The sequence below is a fragment of the Lissotriton helveticus genome, chromosome 1_1 (assembly GCF_964261635.1).
Source record: "Lissotriton helveticus chromosome 1_1, aLisHel1.1, whole genome shotgun sequence".
NCBI classification, from domain to species: Eukaryota; Metazoa; Chordata; class Amphibia; order Caudata; family Salamandridae; genus Lissotriton; species Lissotriton helveticus.
Window position 1 is genome coordinate 35,281,504 of NC_136057.1, and position 19,213 is coordinate 35,300,716.

The 19,213-nt window shown below is 58.8% G+C and overlaps 1 protein-coding gene across 4 annotated transcripts in view; it reads right to left on the reverse strand.

Annotated features, from left to right (window-relative positions):
- LOC144820086 (transmembrane protein 176A-like) overlaps positions 1–19,213 on the reverse strand; it is a 111,949-nt gene that overhangs the window by 76,243 nt on the left and 16,493 nt on the right. For 2 of the 4 annotated variants that reach the window (XM_078677751.1, XM_078677776.1), the window contains exon 3: positions 16,480–16,569. The exons of the other annotated variants lie outside the window; for them this stretch is intronic. In XM_078677751.1, coding sequence (XP_078533877.1) covers positions 16,480–16,569 — 90 coding nt within the window. The remainder of the gene's footprint in view (positions 1–16,479; positions 16,570–19,213) is intronic. 4 annotated transcript variants of the gene reach the window in all.

The window sequence follows — 19,213 nt, forward strand, 5'->3', positions numbered from 1 at the left end:
TGCTGCCTGCAACCCTTCTCCCAGTGCCACACTGCCTGCAACCCTTCTCCCAGTGCCACACTGCTGCCTGCAACCCTTCTCCCGCTGCCACACTGACTGCAACCCTTCTCCCGGTGCCACACTGCCCTTCTCCCAGTGCCACACTGCTGCCTGCAACCCTTCTCCCAGTGCCACACTGCTGCCTGCAACCCTTCCGCTGCCACACTGACTGCAACCGTTCTCCCAGTGCCACACTGCCGCCTGCAACCCTTCTCCCAGTGCTACACTGCCTGCAACCCTCCTCCCGGTGCCACACTGCTGCCTGCAACCCTTCTCCCGCTGCCACACTGACTGCAACCCTTCTCCCACTGCCACACTGCCGCCTGCAACCCTTCTCCCAGTGCTACACTGCCTGCAACCCTCCTCCCGGTGCCACACTGCCTGCAACCCTTCTCCCAGTGCTACACTGCCTGCAACCCTTCTCCCAGTGCCACACTGCTGCCTGCAACCCTTCTCCCAGTGCCACACTGCTGCCTGCAACCCTTCTCCCAGTGCCACACTGCTGCCTTCAACCCTTCTCCCAGTGCCACACTGCCTGCAACCCTTCTCCCGCTGCCACACTGCCGCCTGCAACCCTTCTCCCGGTGCCACACTGCCTGCAACCCTTCTCCCGGTGCCACACTGCTGCCTGCAACCCTTCTCCCAGTGCCACACTGCTGCCTGCAACCCTTCTCCCAGTGCCACACTGCTGCCTGCAACCCTTCTCCCAGTGCCACACTGCCGCCTGCAACCCTTCTCCCAGTGCCACACTTCCGCCTGCAACCCTTCTCCCAGTGCCACACTGCTGCCTGCAACCCTTCTCCCAGTGCCACACTGCCACCTGCAACCCTTCTCCCGCTGCCACACTGCTGCATGCAACCCTTCTCCCAGTGCCACACTGCCTGCAACCCTTCTCCCGGTGCCACACTGCCGCCTGCAACCCTTCTCCCGGTGCCACACTGCTGCCTGCAACCCTTCTCCCAGTGCCACACTGCTGCCTGCAACCCTTCTCCCAGTGCCACACTGCTGCCTGCAACCCTTCTCCCAGTGCCACACTGCTGCCTGCAACCCTTCTCCCAGTGCCACACTGCTGCCTGCAACCCTTCTCCCAGTGCCACACTGCTGCCTGCAACCCTTCTCCCAGTGCCACACTGCTGCCTGCAACCCTTCTCCCGCTGCCACACTGACTGCAACCCTTCTCCCAGTGCCACACTGCCCTTCTCCCAGTGCCACACTGCTGCCTGCAACCCTTCTCCCAGTGCCACGCTGCCTGCAACCCTTCTCCCAGTGCCACACTGCTGCCTGCAACCCTTTCCTGGTGCCACACTGCCTGCAACCCTTCTCCCAGTGCCACACTGGCTGCAACCCTTCTCCCAGTGCCACACTGCTGCCTGCAACCCTTCTCCCAGTGCCACACTGCTGCCTGCAACCCTTCTCCCGCTGCCACACTGACTGCAACCCGTCTCCCAGTGCCACACTGCTGCCTGCAACCCTTCTCCCAGTGCCACACTGCCTGCAACCCTTCTCCCAGTGCCACACTGCTGCCTGCAACCCTTCTCCCAGTGCCACACTGCTGCCTGCAACCCTTCTCCCGCTGCCACACTGACTGCAACCCTTCTCCCAGTGCCACACTGCCGCCTGCAACCCTTCTCCCGGTGCTACATTGCCTGCAACCCTTCTCCCAGTGCCACACTGCTGCCTGCAACCCTTCTCCCAGTGCCACACTGCTGCCTGCAACCCTTCTCCCAGTGCCACACTGCCGCCTGCAACCCTTCTCCCAGTGCTACACTGCCTGCCACCCTCCTCCCGGTGCCACACTGCAGCCTGCAACCCTTCTCCCGCTGCCACACTGCCGCCTGCAACCCTTCTCCCGGTGCCACACTGCCTGCAACCCTCCTCCCGGTGCCACACTGCCTGCAACCCTCCTCCCGGTGCCACACTGCCTCCAACCCTCCTCCCGGTGCCACACTGCCTCCAACCCTTCTCCCGGTGCCACACTGCCGCCTGCAACCCTTCTCCCAGTGCTACACTGCCTGCCACCCTCCTCCCGGTGCCACACTGCTGCCTGCAACCCTTCTCCCGCTGCCACACTGCTGCCTGCAACCCTTCTCCCGCTGCCACACTGCCGCCTGCAACCCTTCTCCCGGTGCCACACTGCCTCCAACCCTTCTCCCAGTGCCACACTGCCGCCTGCAACCCTTCTCCCAGTGCTACACTGCCTGCCACTCTCCTCCCGGTGCCACACTGCTGCCTGCAACCCTTCTCCCGCTGCCACACTGCCTGCAACCCTTCCGCTGCCACACTGACTGCAACCGTTCTCCCAGTGCCACACTGCCGCCTGCAACCCTTCTCCCAGTGCTACACTGCCTGCAACCCTCCTCCCGGTGCCACACTGCTGCCTGCAACCCTTTTCCCGCTGCCACACTGACTGCAACCCTTCTCCCACTGCCACACTGCCGCCTGCAACCCTTCTCCCAGTGCTACACTGCCTGCAACCCTCCTCCCGGTGCCACACTGCCTGCAACCCTCCTCCCGGTGCCACACTGCCTGCAACCCTTCTCCCAGTGCCACACTGCTGCCTGCAACCCTTCTCCCAGTGCCACACTGCTGCCTTCAACCCTTCTCCCAGTGCCACACTGCCTGCAACCCTTCTCCCGCTGCCACACTGCCTGCAACCCTTCTCCCGGTGCCACACTGCCTGCAACCCTTCTCCCGGTGCCACACTGCCTGCAACCCTTCTCCCGGTGCCACACTGCCTGCAACCCTTCTCCCGGTGCCACACTGCTGCCTGCAACCCTTCTCCCGCTGCCACACTGCCTGCAACCCTTCCGCTGCCACACTGACTGCAACCGTTCTCCCAGTGCCACACTGCCGCCTGCAACCCTTCTCCCAGTGCTACACTGCCTGCAACCCTCCTCCCGGTGCCACACTGCTGCCTGCAACCCTTTTCCCGCTGCCACACTGACTGCAACCCTTCTCCCACTGCCACACTGCCGCCTGCAACCCTTCTCCCAGTGCTACACTGCCTGCAACCCTCCTCCCGGTGCCACACTGCCTGCAACCCTCCTCCCGGTGCCACACTGCCTGCAACCCTTCTCCCAGTGCCACACTGCTGCCTGCAACCCTTCTCCCAGTGCCACACTGCTGCCTTCAACCCTTCTCCCAGTGCCACACTGCCTGCAACCCTTCTCCCGCTGCCACACTGCCGCCTGCAACCCTTCTCCCGGTGCCACACTGCCGCCTGCAACCCTTCTCCCGGTGCCACACTGCTGCCTGCAACCCTTCTCCCAGTGCCACACTGCTGCCTGCAACCCTTCTCCCAGTGCCACACTGCCGCCTGCAACCCTTCTTCCGCTGCCACACTGCTGCATGCAACCCTTCTCCCAGTGCCACACTGCCTGCAACCCTTCTCCCAGTGCCACACTGCCGCCTGCAACCCTTCTCCCGGTGCCACACTGCTGCCTGCAACCCTTCTCCCAGTGCCACACTGCTGCCTGCAACCCTTCTCCCAGTGCCACACTGCTGCCTGCAACCCTTCTCCCAGTGCCACACTGCTGCCTGCAACCCTTCTCCCAGTGCCACACTGCTGCCTGCAACCCTTCTCCCAGTGCCACACTGCTGCCTGCAACCCTTCTCCCAGTGCCACGCTGCCTGCAACCCTTCTCCCAGTGCCACACTGCCTGCAACCCTTTCCTGGTGCCACACTGCCTGCAACCCTTCTCCCAGTGCCACACTGCTGCCTGCAACCCTTCTCCCAGTGCCACACTGCTGCCTGCAACCCTTCTCCCGCTGCCACACTGACTGCAACCCTTCTCCCGCTGCCACACTGACTGCAACCCTTCTCCCAGTGCCACACTGCTGCCTGCAAGCCTTCTCCCAGTGCCACACTGCCTGCAACCCTTCTCCCAGTGCTACACTGCCTGCCACCCTCCTCCCGGTGCCACACTGCTGCCTGCAACCCTTCTCCCGCTGCCACACTGCCGCCTGCAACCCTTCTCCCGGTGCCACACTGCCTGCAACCCTCCTCCCGGTGCCACACTGCCTGCAACCCTCCTCCCGGTGCCACACTGCCTCCAACCCTCCTCCCGGTGCCACACTGCCTCCAACCCTCCTCCCGGTGCCACACTGCCTCCAACCCTTCTCCCGGTGCCACACTGCCGCCTGCAACCCTTCTCCCAGTGCTACACTGCCTGCCACCCTCCTCCCGGTGCCACACTGCTGCCTGCAACCCTTCTCCCGCTGCCACACTGCCGCCTGCAACCCTTCTCCCGGTGCCACACTGCCTGCAACCCTCCTCCCGGTGCCACACTGCCTGCAACCCTCCTCCCGGTGCCACACTGCCTGCAACCCTCCTCCCGGTGCCACACTGCCTCCAACCCTCCTCCCGGTGCCACACTGCCTCCAACCCTTCTCCCGGTGCCACACTGCCGCCTGCCACCCTCCTCCCGGTGCCACACTGCCTGCCACCCTCCTCCCGGTGCCACACTGCTGCCTGCAACCCTTCTCCCGCTGCCACACTGCTGCCTGCAACCCTTCTCCCGCTGCCACACTGCCGCCTGCAACCCTTCTCCCGCTGCCACACTGCCGCCTGCAACCCTTCTCCCGGTGCCACACTGCCTGCAACCCTCCTCCCGGTGCCACACTGCCTGCAACCCTCCTCCCGGTGCCACACTGCCTGCAACCCTCCTCCCGGTGCCACACTGCCTCCAACCCTCCTCCCGGTGCCACACTGCCTCCAACCCTCCTCCCGGTGCCACACTGCCTCCAACCCTCCTCCCGGTGCCACACTGCCTGCAACTCTCCTCCCGGTGCCACGCTTCCTGCAACCCTTCTCCCGGTGCCACACTGCCTGCAACCCTTCTCCCGGTGCCACACTGCCTGCAACCCTTCTCCCGGTGCCACACTGCCTGCAACCCTTCTCCCGGTGCCACACTGCCTGCAACCCTTCTCCCGGTGCCACACTGCCTGCAACCCTTCTCCCGGTGCCACACTGCCTGCAACCCTTCTCCCGGTGCCACACTGCCTGCAACCCTTCTCCCGGTGCCACACTGCCTGCAACCCTTCTCCCGGTGCCACACTGCCTGCAACCCTTCTCCCGGTGCCACACTGCCTGCAACCCTTCTCCCGGTGCCACACTGCCTGCAACCCTTCTTCCAGTGCCACACTGCCTGCAACCCTTCTCCCAGTGCCACACTGCCTGCAACCCTTCTCCCAGTGCCACACTGCCTGCAACCCTTCTCCCAGTGTCACACTGCCTGCAACCCTTCTCCCAGTGCCACACTGCCTGCAACCCTTCTCCCAGTGCCACACTGCCTGCAACCCTTCTCCCAGTGCCACACTGCCTGCAACCCTTCTCCCAGTGCCACGCTGCCTGCAACCCTTCTCCCAGTGCCACGCTGCCTGCAACCCTTCTCCCAGTGCCACGCTGCCTGCAACCCTTCTCCCAGTGCCACGCTGCCTGCAACCCTTCTCCCAGTGCCACACTGCCTGCAACCCTTCTCCCAGGGCCCCACTGCCTGCAACCCTTCTCCCAGGGCCACACTGCTTGCAACCCTTCTCCCAGGGCCACACTGCCTGCAACCCTTCTCCAGTGCCACACTGCCTGCAACCCTTCTCCCGGTGCCACACTGCTTGCAACCCTTCTCCCAGGGCCACACTGCCTGCAACCCTTCTCTCATTGCCACACTGCCTGCAATCCATCTCAGAAGTAAACTACATGCAACCCTTCCCCCAGTGCCAACCTGCCTGCAACCCTTCTCCCAGTGCCCCTTCTCCCAGTGCCGCACTGCTTGCAACCCTTCTCCCTGCAACCCTTCTCCCAGTGCCACACTGACTGCAACCCTTCTCCCAGTGCCACACTGACTGCAACCCTTCTCCCAGTGCCACGCTGACTGCAACCCTTCTTCCAGTGCCACGCTGCCTGCAACCCTTCTCCCAGTGCCACACTGCCTGCTACCCTTCTCTCAGTGCTTCCCTGCCTGCAACCCTTCTCCCAGTGCCTCACTGACAGCAACCCTTCACCCGGTGCCACACTGCCTGCAACCCTTCTCCCGGTGCCACACTGCCTGCAACCCTTCTCCCGGTGCCACACTGCCTGCAACCCTTCTCCCGGTGCCACACTGCCTGCAACCCTTCTCCCAGTGCCACACTGCCTGCAACCCTTCTCCCAGTGCCACACTGTCTGCAACCCTTCTCTCATTGCCACACTGCCTGCAACCCTTCTCTCATTGCCACACTGCCTGCAATCCATCTCAGTAGTAAACTACATGCAACCCTTCCCCCAGTGCCAACCTGCCTGCAACCCTTCTCCCAGTGCCCCTTCTCCCAGTGCCGCACTGATTGCAACCCTTCTCCCTGCAACCCTTCTCCCAGTGCCACACTGACTGCAACCCTTCTCCCAGTGCCACACTGCCTGCAACCCTTCTCCCGGTGCCCCCTGCAGCAACCCTTCTCCCAGTGCCACGCTGCCTGCAACCCTTCTCCCAGTGCCACACTGACTGCAACCCTTCTCTCAGTGCCTCCCTACCTGCAACCCTTCTCCCAGTGCCACACTGCCTGCAACCCTTCTCTCAGTGCCAAACTGACTGCAACCCTTCACCCGGTGCCACACTGCCTGCAACCCTTCTCCCGGTGCCACACTGCCTGCAACCCTTCTCCCGGTGCCACACTGCCTGCAACCCTTCTCCCGGTGCCACACTGCCTGCAACCCTTCTCCCGGTGCCACACTGCCTGCAACCCTTCTCCCGGTGCCACACTGCCTGCAACCCTTCTCCCGGTGCCACACTGCCTGCAAACCGTCTCCCGGTGCCACACTGCCTGCAAACCTTCTCCCGGTGCCACACTGCCTGCAACCCTTCTACCAGTGCCATACCGACTACAACCCTTATACCAGTGCCACACCGACTGCAACCCTTCTCCCAGTGCCACACCTGCTGCAACCCTTCTCCCAGTGCCACACTGCTGCAACCCTTCTCCCAGTGCCACACTGACTGCAACCCTCCTCCCGGTGCCACACTGACTGAAACCCTCCTCCCGGTGCCACACTGACTGCAACCCTCCTCCCGGTGCCACACTGACTGCAACCCTCCTCCCGGTGCCACACTGACTGCAACCCTCCTCCCGGTGCCACACTGACTGCAACCCTCCTCCCGGTGCCACACTGACTGCAACCCTCCTCCCAGTGCCACACTGCCTGCAAACCTTCTCCCAGTGCCACACTGCCTGCAAACCTTCTCCCAGTGCCACACTGCCTGCAAACCTTCTCCCAGTGCCACACTGCCTGCAAACCTTCTCCCAGTGCCACACTGCTGCAACCCTTCTCCCGGTGCCACCCTGACTGCAACCCTCCTCCCGGTGCCACACTGCCTGCAACCCTTCTCTCAGTGCCAAACTGACTGCAACCCTTCACCCGGTGCCACACTGCCTGCAACCCTTCTCCCGGTGCCACACTGCCTGCAACCCTTCTCCCGGTGCCACACTGCCTGCAACCCTTCTCCCGGTGCCACACTGCCTGCAACCCTTCTCCCGGTGCCACACTGCCTGCAAACCGTCTCCCGGTGCCACACTGCCTGCAAACCGTCTCCCGGTGCCACACTGCCTGCAAACCGTCTCCCGGTGCCACACTGCCTGCAACCCTTCTCCCGGTGCCACACTGCCTGCAACCCTTCTCCCGGTGCCACACTGCCTGCAACCCTTCTCCCGGTGCCACACTGCCTGCAACCCTTCTCCCGGTGCCACACTGCCTGCAACCCTTCTCCCGGTGCCACACTGCCTGCAACCCTTCTCCCAGTGCCACACTGCCTGCAACCCTTCTACCAGTGCCACACCGACTGCAACCCTTCTACCAGTGCCACACCGACTGCAACCCTTCTCCCAGTGCCACACCGACTGCAACCCTTCTACCAGTGCCACACCGACTGCAACCCTTCTCCCAGTGCCACACTGACTGCAACCCTTCTCCCAGTGCCACACCGACTGCAACCCTTCTCCCAGTGCCACACCGACTGCAACCCTTCTCCCAGTGCCACACTGCTGCAACCCTTCTCCCAGTGCCACACTGACTGCAACCCTTCTCCCAGTGCCACACTGACTGCAACCCTTCTCCCAGTGCCACACTGCTGCCTGCAACCCTTCTCCCAGTGCCACTACTGCCAGCAACCCTTCTCCCAGTGCCACACCGACTGCAACCCTTCTCCCAGTGCCACACCGACTGCAACCCTTCTCCCAGTGCCACACTGACTGCAACCCTTCTCCCAGTGCCACACTGCTGCCTGCAACCCTTCTCCCGGTGCCACTGCTGCCTGCAACCCTTCTACCAGTGCCACACCAACTGCGACCCTTCTCCCAGTGCCACACTGCTGCAACCCTTCTCCCATGCCACACTGCCTGCAACCCTTCTCCCAGTGCCACACTGCCTGCAACCCTTCTCCCAGTGCCACACTGCCTGCAACCCTTCTCCCAGTGCCACACTGCCTGCAACCCTTCTCCCAGTGCCACACTGCCTGCAACCCTTCTCCCAGTGCCACACTGCCTGCAACCCTTCTCCCAGTGCCACACTGCCTGCAACCCTTCTCCCAGTGCCACACTGCCTGCAACCCTTCTCCCAGTGCCACACTGCCTGCAACCCTTCTCCCAGTGCCACACTGCCTGCAACCCTTCTCCCAGTGCCACACTGCCTGCAACCCTTCTCCCAGTGCCACACTGCCTGCAACCCTTCTCCCAGTGCCACACTGCCTGCAACCCTTCTCCCAGTGCCACACTGCCTGCAACCCTTCTCCCAGTGCCACACCGACTGCAACCCTTCTCCCAGTGCCACACTGCTGCAACCCTTCTCCCAGTGCCACACTGACTGCAACCCTTCTCCCAGTGCCACACTGACTGCAACCCTTCTCCCAGTGTCACACTGCTGCCTGCAACCCTTCTCCCGGTGCCACACTGACTGCAACCCTTCTCCCAGTGCCACACCGACTGCAACCCTTCTCCCAGTGCCACACTGCCTGCAACCCTCCTCCCAGTGCCACACTGCTGCCTGCAACCCTCCTCCCGGTGCCACACTGCTGCCTGCAACCCTTCTCCCGGTGCCACACTGCCTGCAACCCTTCTCCAGTGCCACACTGCTGCCTGCAACCCTTCTCCAGTGCCACACTGCTGCCTGCAACCCTTCTCCCGGTGCCACACTGCCGCCTGCAACCCTTCTCCCGGTGCCACACTGCTGCCTGCAACCCTTCTCCCAGTGCCACACTGCCTGCAACCCTTCTCCCAGTGCCACACTGCCTGCAACCCTTCTCCCAGTGCCACACTGCCTGCAACCCTTCTCCCAGTGCCACACTGCCTGCAACCCTTCTCCCAGTGCCACACTGCCTGCAACCCTCTCCCGGTGCCACACTGCCTGCAACCCTCTCCCAGTGCCACACTGCCTGCAATCCTCCTCCCAGTGCCACACTGCTGCCTGCAACCCTTCTCCTGATGACACACTGCCTGCAAACCTTCTCCCAGTGCCACACTGTCTGCAACCCTTCTCCCAGTGCCACACTGTCTGCAAACCTTCTCCCAGTGCCACACTGACTGCAACCCTTCTCCCAGTGCCACACTGCTGCCTGCAACCCCTCTCCCGGTGCCACACTGTCTGCAACCCTTCTCCCAGTGCCACACTGCCTGCAACCCTTCTCCAGTGCCACACTGCCTGCAACCCTTCTCCCAGTGCCACACTGCCTGCAACCCTTCTCCCAGTGCCACACTGCCTGCAACCCTTCTCCCGGTGCCACGCTGCCTGCAACCTTTCTCCCAGTGCCACACTGCCTGCAACCCTTCTCCTGGTGCGACACTGCCGGCAACCCTTCTCCCAGCGCCACACTGACTGCAACCCTTCTCCCGGTGACACACTGACTGCAACCCTTCTCCAGTGCCACACTGCCGGCAACCCTTCTCCAGTGCCACACTGCCGGCAACCCTTCTCCAGTGCCACACTGCCGGCAACCCTTCTCCCGGTGACACACTGCCGGCAACCCTTCTCCCGGTGACACACTGCCGGCAACCCTTCTCCCGGTGACACACTGCCGGCAACCCTTCTCCCGGTGACACACTGCCGGCAACCCTTCTCCCGGTGACACACTGTCTGCAACCCTTCTCCCAGTGCCACACTGTCTGCAACCCTTCTCCCAGTGCCACACTGTCTGCAACCCTTCTCCCAGTGCCACACTGCCTGCAACCCTTCTCCCAGCGCCACACTGCCGGCAACCCTTCTCCCAGCGCCACACTGCCGGCAACCCTTCTCCCGGTGACACACTGACTGCAACCCTTCTCCAGTGCCACACTGCCGGCAACCCTTCTCCAGTGCCACACTGCCGGCAACCCTTCTCCCGGTGACACACTGTCTGCAACCCTTCTCCCAGTGCCACACTGTCTGAAACCCTTCTCCCGGTGCCACACTGCCTGCAACCCTTCTCCCAGCGCCACACTGCCGGCAACCCTTCTCCCAGCGCCACACTGACTGCAACCCTTCTCCAGTGCCACACTGCCAGCAACCCTTCTCCAGTGCCACACTGCCAGCAACCCTTCTCCAGTGCCACACTGCCAGCAACCCTTCTCCAGTGCCACACTGTCTGCAACCCTTCTCCCGGTGCCACACTGCCTGCAATCCATCTCCCTGCGATACTGTTGATATTGCAGGATGAAGCCATGGGTGGGGGCGAAGGGTGCAGCGTGGTGTAACCCAGGCTGGGTTGTGAGCCGGGAGGGGGAGCGAGGGTGACACTGCCAGCAACCCTTCTCCAGTGCCACACTGCCGGCAACCCTTCTCCCAGCGCCACACTGCCGGCAACCCTTCTCCCAGCGCCACACTGACTGCAACCCTTCTCCAGTGCCACACTGCCAGCAACCCTTCTCCAGTGCCACACTGCCAGCAACCCTTCTCCAGTGCCACACTGCCGGCAACCCTTCTCCCAGTGCCACACTGTCTGCAACCCTTCTCCCAGTGCCACACTGTCTGCAACCCTTCTCCCAGTGCCACACTGTCTGCAACCCTTCTCCCAGTGCCACACTGTCTGCAACCCTTCTCCCGGTGCCACACTGACTGCAACCCTTCTCCAGTGCCACACTGCCAGCAACCCTTCTCCAGTGCCACACTGCCAGCAACCCTTCTCCAGTGCCACACTGCCAGCAACCCTTCTCCAGTGCCACACTGCCAGCAACCCTTCTCCAGTGCCACACTGCCGGCAACCCTTCTCCCAGTGCCACACTGCCTGCAACCCTTCTCCCAGTGCCACACTGCCGGCAACCCTTCTCCAGTGCCACACTGCCAGCAACCCTTCTCCAGTGCCACACTGCCGGCAACCCTTCTCCCGGTGCCACACTGCCTGCAACCCTTCTCCCAGTGCCACACTGTCTGCAACCCTTCTCCCGGTGCCACACTGCCTGCAATCCATCCTCCTGCGATACTGTTGATATTGCAGGATGAAGCCATGGGTGGGGGCGAAGGGTGCAGCGTGGTGTAACCCAGGCTGGGTTGTGAGCCGGGAGGGGGAGCGAGGGTGATTCTGGAGGCTGTTTTTGAAGGCAAAATATTTCATAAAGTTATGCAAAATTCAGCAAAAGGTTGAAACTTTTCTAAAAAGTTATTTTTCTCGTCCCCACCGGTGGAACAGAATCTTCACTCCACTCTGGCCTGGAGTTTTCAGGTTAAAAACTCATCTAGAAGGGGTCATAGAGGGGTCAACACCGGGCCAAGGACCAGCTGCTGAAATTCATCTGTAACTTCCAAGGGACGCGTTCATATCCCCAGTACGTTGCTCCCCATTTCATCATCTCGAGGTTGATGAAATGTGCGCCACGATTATGCACAAAACTCTAACAGTTCCACTACAAACTTTACATATTCTTGGGGGCAAAAAAAGGGAAGGGGCGTATATTGGTGCACCGGGTGCAGTGGCACCGGCGCCTAGAGAGGCCCACTTCTCTATAATTACTGCTGTCTTTTATCATTTAGAGAGCAGCCAGGGGTCCACTTTCCTTCCTTTTTTTTTTTTTTTTTTCAGAGAGTTTTATATAGCGCGAACTTGAACCGAACCGAATCAGTTATCAGAGCGCTTTACATAGCACCAGTTACGTTACATGAGGACACACTTTCATTTTTTTTTTTTAGGGTTTTTTTTTTCCTTGCACCGGGGCACATGACTCACTACTGATTAGAGACATTCTAAGAAGCTTTGAAAAGAATAGTTTCGAAACAAAGGACTTCTATTTGCTTCTATCAAGGCTTAAAGTTCTGATGACACTTTTCCAACTTTTGCTCGGTCTCTACCCTCGTTTCAGATTGTGCAAAGATGGACTTTCCCTCCCCTGGTGCAGTTTCAACCTCGTTACTGGACGAGGAAACCAGAAACTGTACACAACCCACTCCCACGTGCCCTGGCACGCAGAAGACGGCTATTGTTTGCTGTTGTGCATAGCGCCAACTCGGCCAAGGGCTTTGGAGCGCTTTACATTAGCACCACTTACAACAGTCGAGCTCACATTCTTTCTAAAGCGGGGAGTTTGGGAGAATTCCCAGAATCACAGGATGTTGTTGAGTCAAGGCTGGGTCAGGAACCCCGCCCCCCTCTCCCCCTTCCAGAGTCGGCTGCTCTGGCCCGACGCCACTTCTTCCTCCTGTCCACTGTATATAATAAATCCGAATTTCTAAAGCGTGAACTACTCACCCTTACGGGTCTCAAGGCGCTGGGGGCCGTCGTGGATATTAAGTGAGCTATTGCCCAGAGTCACATGGTGCTGAGCTGAGCTGCCGCAGGAGCCGGGGGTTTGAAACGTGAACCCTGTGCTCCGAAGTCAGCTGCTCTGGCCGCTGCGCCACACCTGTCCACTGTATGAACTTCAGGAAATCAATGGAGGCCACATGGACTGCTTCAGGGAAATCACAAACCTCCCCAGAAGGGGCGAGAGAACGCGGCTGCCCAGTGCGCCCGCTCCAAAGGGCGGCCACCTTAGGCACATCCCCACTTCTAGTCGTGGGGACCCCCGGGGAGCCCCTAAAGTCCGGTGCAGATTCTGCATCTCATGCGACGCACCAGCTGGGACACAAGCAGGGGACACGGTCTGTCCCAAGAACCCGCCCACTGGTGACACCTCTATGGGGCGGTCAACGTGTCCTTAGGGGTAAGTAGCATAATGTGTATGTGTAAAGTGCAGGTTCACACACAAGAGTATCTTGGTGCCGAATAACAGAGGTTTATTGTTACCCAACTCAATGGTACTTATTTTATCAACCTCGGAAGGATGAAAAGCGGAGTCTGCCTGCTGGGATTTGAACCTGTGACCATAAGGGCAAACACGGGCCCCTACAGTTGACACATTAGTCCACTACACAACGAGAACCGGCGTAGTAGTCGTCTCCAGGGGCAGGTCACATACCATGCCGTGATATCCCTTAGTTGGGAGGTGGACTCGGAGGGTGAGTTTGTGATGCCTGAGGGAGAGAGTCGTCACTTCCACCAGGTGAAAGAGAATGGGTCCCAGTCACTGCTCTGAGGGACAGCGGGGCTAGCCGGACCATGGTTGTGGAAAAGCTAGTTGCCCCAGAGTAGTACACGGGTCAGATATGTTGGGTAACTCCAGCCCATGGGCAGGATTTCTTCAACTCTGTGGCCCCGCTATCCATAGGGTAGGGTATGGAGGTGACCAAGAGGAGGGTCATAGTTAGTACCCAGATGCCCACAGACTGCATTTGGGGGAATGAGTTGCCCCCGGTGTCAGAAGAACAAGAAGGGGGTACAAAAGGGGGTGGTGATGGACGGAGCATTTGAACCAATCAAACACTCCCACCCAGTCAACAGATCTGGGTTTAATCCATCACCGTTCTTTAGCCCACTCTGCCACCCCAGTTCAGACATGGCCATATGCAAATCAGCCTTGACCCTGTGCCTCATGGGAACAGTGCAGCCCGAACTGCCAAGCCATGTCTTCCCTGGACCGGAAACAAGCATCCGAGGACCGGTTTCTGGCATTCCAGCAGTCTTCAGCCCGGCTTGCTTGAATACAGTGGCAAAGTGAGCAAGGGACTCACGTCGGAGCATACCCTGCCACACTTATGGCGGCCAAAAGCGGTGTAAATGGGGGTGGTGATGGACGGAGCATCTGAACCAATCAACACTCACACCCAGTCAACAGATCTGGGTTTGATCCATCACCGTTCTTTAGCCCACTCTGCCACCCCAGTTCAGACATGACCATATGCAAAATAGGAGACCCTGTGCCTCATGGGAACAGTTCAGCCCGAACTGTCAAGCCATGCCTTCCCTGGACCGTAATCAAGCATCCTAGGACCGGTTTCTGGCATTACAGCAGTCTTCCGCCAGGTTTGCTTGAATCCAGAAGAACAAGGAGCAGCCCCAACAGTTCAGTTTCCTGGGGGTACCATTCACAAAGGGTACAGGACCCCAGAGGTAGGAACAGGGTGAGGGCGAGCCCAGGCGGACCTCCAGTTCAGCCTCTGGGTGCAGACACGGGGCTCAGTGACCGGTCTCTGGATACCACCACCTGAATTGGGTCAGGGTTGCTAGTCAAAAGGGGCAGCAGTGCAAAAGGGGCCGCAGTGCTAAAGGGGCCGCAGTGCTAAAGGGGCCGCAGTGCTAAAGGGGCCGCAGTGCTAAAGGGGCCGCAGTGCTAAAGGGGCCGCAGTGCTAAAGGGGCCGCAGTGCTAAAGGGGCCGCAGTGCTAAAGGGGCCGCAGTGCTAAAGGGGCCGCAGTGCTAAAGGGGCCGCAGTGCTAAAGGGGCAGCAGTGCTAAAGGGGCAGCAGTGCTAAATGGGCAGCAGTGCTAAATGGGCAGCAGTGCTAAATGGGCAGCAGTGCTGCTTCTGTTACTGGGGTGATATTGCAGCATTGCTGCAAACCTGGCCCCCCAGTAACAAAACCGGCTCCAGCCCTTCCAGTCCACTGGTAAGACACCTGATGCCCGCTACAGCCCGTCTGGCCATGGGCAGGGAAGTCCATCAAGGTAACGATTAGTCTACCCTGGGTTTAGGCAGGACGGGGGTAGTGTTGGAAATGGCCCTTTCTGTAGGGTCACCCCAAACTTTCTGCCTTCCTCCTCCTCCTCTTTTCAGGACCTTGTTTTTTGTAGGCTTTAGGACTCTGGACACTTACTACTACTAACCAGTGCTAAAGCACATGTGTTACCTACTTAAAGCCTGGTAATATTGTCTTAACCATAATGGATATATTTAATTTACTTATAAGCCCATAGTAAAGTGCGCTACATGTGCTCAGGGCCTGTAATTAAAAGCTACTGGTGGGCATGCAGAACTGATTAGGTCATCCACTTAAGTAGCCCTGTCAACATGTCTATGGTCTTCCATTACGGAGCCTGTGTGCAGTTTTAAATTGCCATTTCGACCTATCAATGTGAACCTCGTGCCAGGCTCTAACCTTCCTTTTTGGGTCTCGCCTACGCAGCGCACATGCGCTGCATAGGAGGGCCTTTAGCCGTTGCTCTGCTTATTTTCAAGCACACACTCGTGCTTGTGGCGGCATCCACCTTGCAGGAGCGAACTGCGGCGCACCACAAGCACGAGTGCAGTGCTTCAAAAGTGAAGACTGCGCGCACATGCACGCACCACTCCCGAAAGCAGCTGCGGCTTGTTAATTAGTGCAGCGCCGCGCACACCACTCACGTGGTTTTTTTTTGTGTGCCGGTTGCGGCCTGTGACCAGCGCTTGTTATAACACGCCGTTGTTGCCTTATTGTAAATCTTTGACAATATTCTGGACCAGGCGCATTTACTTCAAACCTACAGACTTGAGCCAGTAACTGGAACTTTTAGCCACTGAGTCGAGCACCATACAATAAAGCACTCCAGTGACGTCATTCTTTCGCTGCAGATCAGTGCTCGTAAACACGCCTTTACTTCTTGCACGATGCCATGCAACTCCTATCTTGCTAAGTGCTTCCCATTCCGAGCAGCTCCTCTTCGCTCCATCTCGGGGGCCGCAGCTATCTCCTCCCTCCTAAAATGGTGTGACGAGGAAGCTGGTAAATAATTAATCAACCTTATTCCTGTTGCTTATGATCTGAGTGACGCTTGAATAATTATGTGGCAATTGATAACTCATGCTCTACGGTCACGTGTCACTGTTCAGGTGTGTCTGTATGCTGATCTCTATATGCGTGCATGCACTCTGGTGTTTCTCTCAAGTTACGAACCAGAGGCCTGGTTGGAGTCTTCACTCATGCAGCCATCCATCGCACAAATCTCCTTCTTGACTCAGGGGCTGTCAGGATAACGCGGTGTATGACTATTCTCTCAAAATAACAGCAGGTGCTTTGATTAGGGGGGGCGTGTGCGTACCTGTGAATGCCAGACCCATCCCGCTCTTTACTTTGTCAGTGCACTGTATGTAAATTTTCACAGGGAAGCCTTGCACACATTATGCAGCCGGTCGAGTCTTTAACGAGCTGTCACACGGCTCACCTTGCTATCGAGTTCTCCCGCTTTCTTTGCCCGCTCCGCCATCAAGGACTCAGCTTCTTTCATCCAGTTCAGTTCCGACTTGTACTGGTTCTGAAAGAGAAAAAAAAGCAGACGTTATGGGTGCCAGTCCACTAAGAGTGACATTAAAGGACCCTTGCAAATGAACAGCACCCTTTGCTCTCCACTAGCTCCATTTTGCAGCAGTGCAATGTGCATTGGTGCAAAGTCGGCGAGAGTGCCCGTTTATTTAGGAAGCCTTTGACTAATAACGGCATTAGATGGTTTCAAAATGGAATTGCTGGGAGCTTAAGGAGGGGGCAATTGGAGCAAAAGTCACTCTGGAAAGTGTTTCAGTAGAGTCTTGATAAGCCTGCTAGGAAAGTTGAGTTTTCAGGGATCAGGGTTTTTTTTAATGAAAGGAAATTGTTAACACGATTTTTGTTGAAAATCTTTTGATGGAAAAAACGGATTGAAAATCTCCTCTTTAATTGGTACCGTTGGTCGCTTTTTGTTAAAACCACAATTTGAAGTTTAACTAATAAACAAACCGTGCCCTGGGACTAGTTAAATTACAGCTCTAAGCCTAGTCCTAAAATATTTTGGTGATAGATGCTGATTATCGCATTTTAACCATAATACTCTTAAACAGACATCAGCATATAATCAAACAGCATTTGTTGTCATTAACATTGTTAACCTGAGCACCTACTAACTCTCCTAAAGGAAATAAGCTATGCACAAGCACGAACAGAAACACCCTCTGCTTCTCGAATAGATGCCACATGCCTCTGATGCCATGTTGGGCACTTGAGAAAGCTCTCTCTCGATGGAAATCAATCAATCAAGGCATTTGTAAAGCGCGCTACTCACCCGGGAGGGTCTCAAGGCGCTGGGGGAGAGGGGAATGTTACTGCTCGAACGGCCAGGTCTTGAGCTGCTCCCTGAAGGAGAGATGGTCTTGGGTCAGCCGTAGGTGGGTGGAGAGGGAGTTCAAAGTTTTGGCTGCCAGGTAGGAGAAGGATCTTCCTCCGGCAGTGGCTCTGCGGATGCGCGGTACGGTGGCGAGGGCGTGGCTGATCGATCGTAGCTGGCGGGTGGGCGTGTAGAAGGTCATGCAGTCGTTGAGGTACTTGGGGCCCAGGTCGTGGAGAGCCTTGTGTGCTTGGGTGAGGAGTCTGAACGTGATCCTCTTGCTGACGGGGAGCCAGTGCAGGTCTCTCAAGTGTCCGGTGATGTGGCTGTGTCGAGGGATGTCCAGGATGAGTCGTGCGGAGGCGTTCTGTATGCGCTGGAGTCTTTTCTGTAGTTTGGCAGTGGTTCCTGCGTAGAGGGTGTTCCCGTAGTCCAGTCGGCTGGTGACGAGTGCCTGGGTGACCGTCTTCCTGGTTTCGGTGGGGATCCATCTGAAGATCTTGCGGAGCATGCGACGGGTGTTGAAGCATGAAGAAGAGACGGAGTTGACTTGTCTGGTCATCGAGAGGGAGGAGTCCAGGATGAAGCCCAGGTTGCGTGCGTGGTCCGTTGGTTTGGGTGCGCTGCCTAGGGCCGGGGGCCACCAGGAGTCGTCCCATGCGGAGGCTGCTGATCCCAGGATGAGGACTTCCGTCTTGTCTGAGTTCAGTTTAAGGCGGCTGTTCCTCATCCAGTCGGCGACGTCTTTCATCCCTTCGTGTAGGTTGGCTCTGGCGGTGGTGGGGTCGTTGGTGAGGGAGAGGATCAGCTGGGTGTCGTCGGCGTAGGAGATGATGTTGAGGTTGAGTTGGCGTGCGATGGCTGCGAGGGGGCTCATGTAGACGTTGAAGAGGGTTGGACCGAGTGAAGATCCTTGTGGTACGCCGCAGATGACTTTGGTGGCCTTGGATCTGAACGGAGGGAGGCGGACTCTCTGGGTTCTTCCGGGGAGGAACGAGATGATCCACTCCAGTGCTTTCTCTCCGATTCCGATGTTGCTGAGGCGCTTCACCAGGGTGCGGTGGCAGACAGTGTCGAACGCCGCAGAGAGGTCCAGGAGGATGAGGGCCGCTGTTTCCCCGTTGTCGATCAGGGTTCTGATGTCGTCGGTGGCTGCGATTAGGGCGGTCTCAGTGCTGTGGTTGGCCCGGAACCCAGACTGCGAGGGGTCGAGGGATCCGTTCGTCTCGAGGAAGGCGGCAAGCTGTCTGTTGACGGTCTTCTCGATAACTTTGGCCGGAAAAGGAAGGAGCGAGATGGGACGGTAGTTCTTGAGGTCGGTGGGGTCCGCCGTTTGTTTCTTCAGGAGGGCGGTCAGCTCGGCGTGCTTCCAGCTCTCCGGGAAGGTGGCGGTGTGGAAGGAGGAGTTGATGATGTCTCGGAGATGGGGTGCGATGATGGCGTCGGCTTTGTTGAAGACGTGGTGTGGGCAAGGGTCGGTTGGTGATCCGGATTGGATGGAGTTCATCGTGCGGGTGGTGTCTTCGGTGCTGATCGGGGTCCAGTTGCAGAGGGTGGAGGTGGCGGGCATTGGTTCGGTGGTAGGGTGCGTGGTCTGTGCGTCGAAGCTGTTGTGTATGTCGGCGATCTTGCAGTGGAAGAACGAGGCGAGTGAGTTGCAGAGGTCTTGCGAGGGAGTGATGTTGTTGTTTCCGGCGCTGGGGTTGGAGAACTCTTTGACGATGCTGAATAGTTCCTTGCTGTCGTGGGCGTTGTTGTCCAGTCGTTCTTTCAGTACCGTCTTCTTGGTGGCGCGGATCAGCTGATGGTGTTTGCGGGTGGC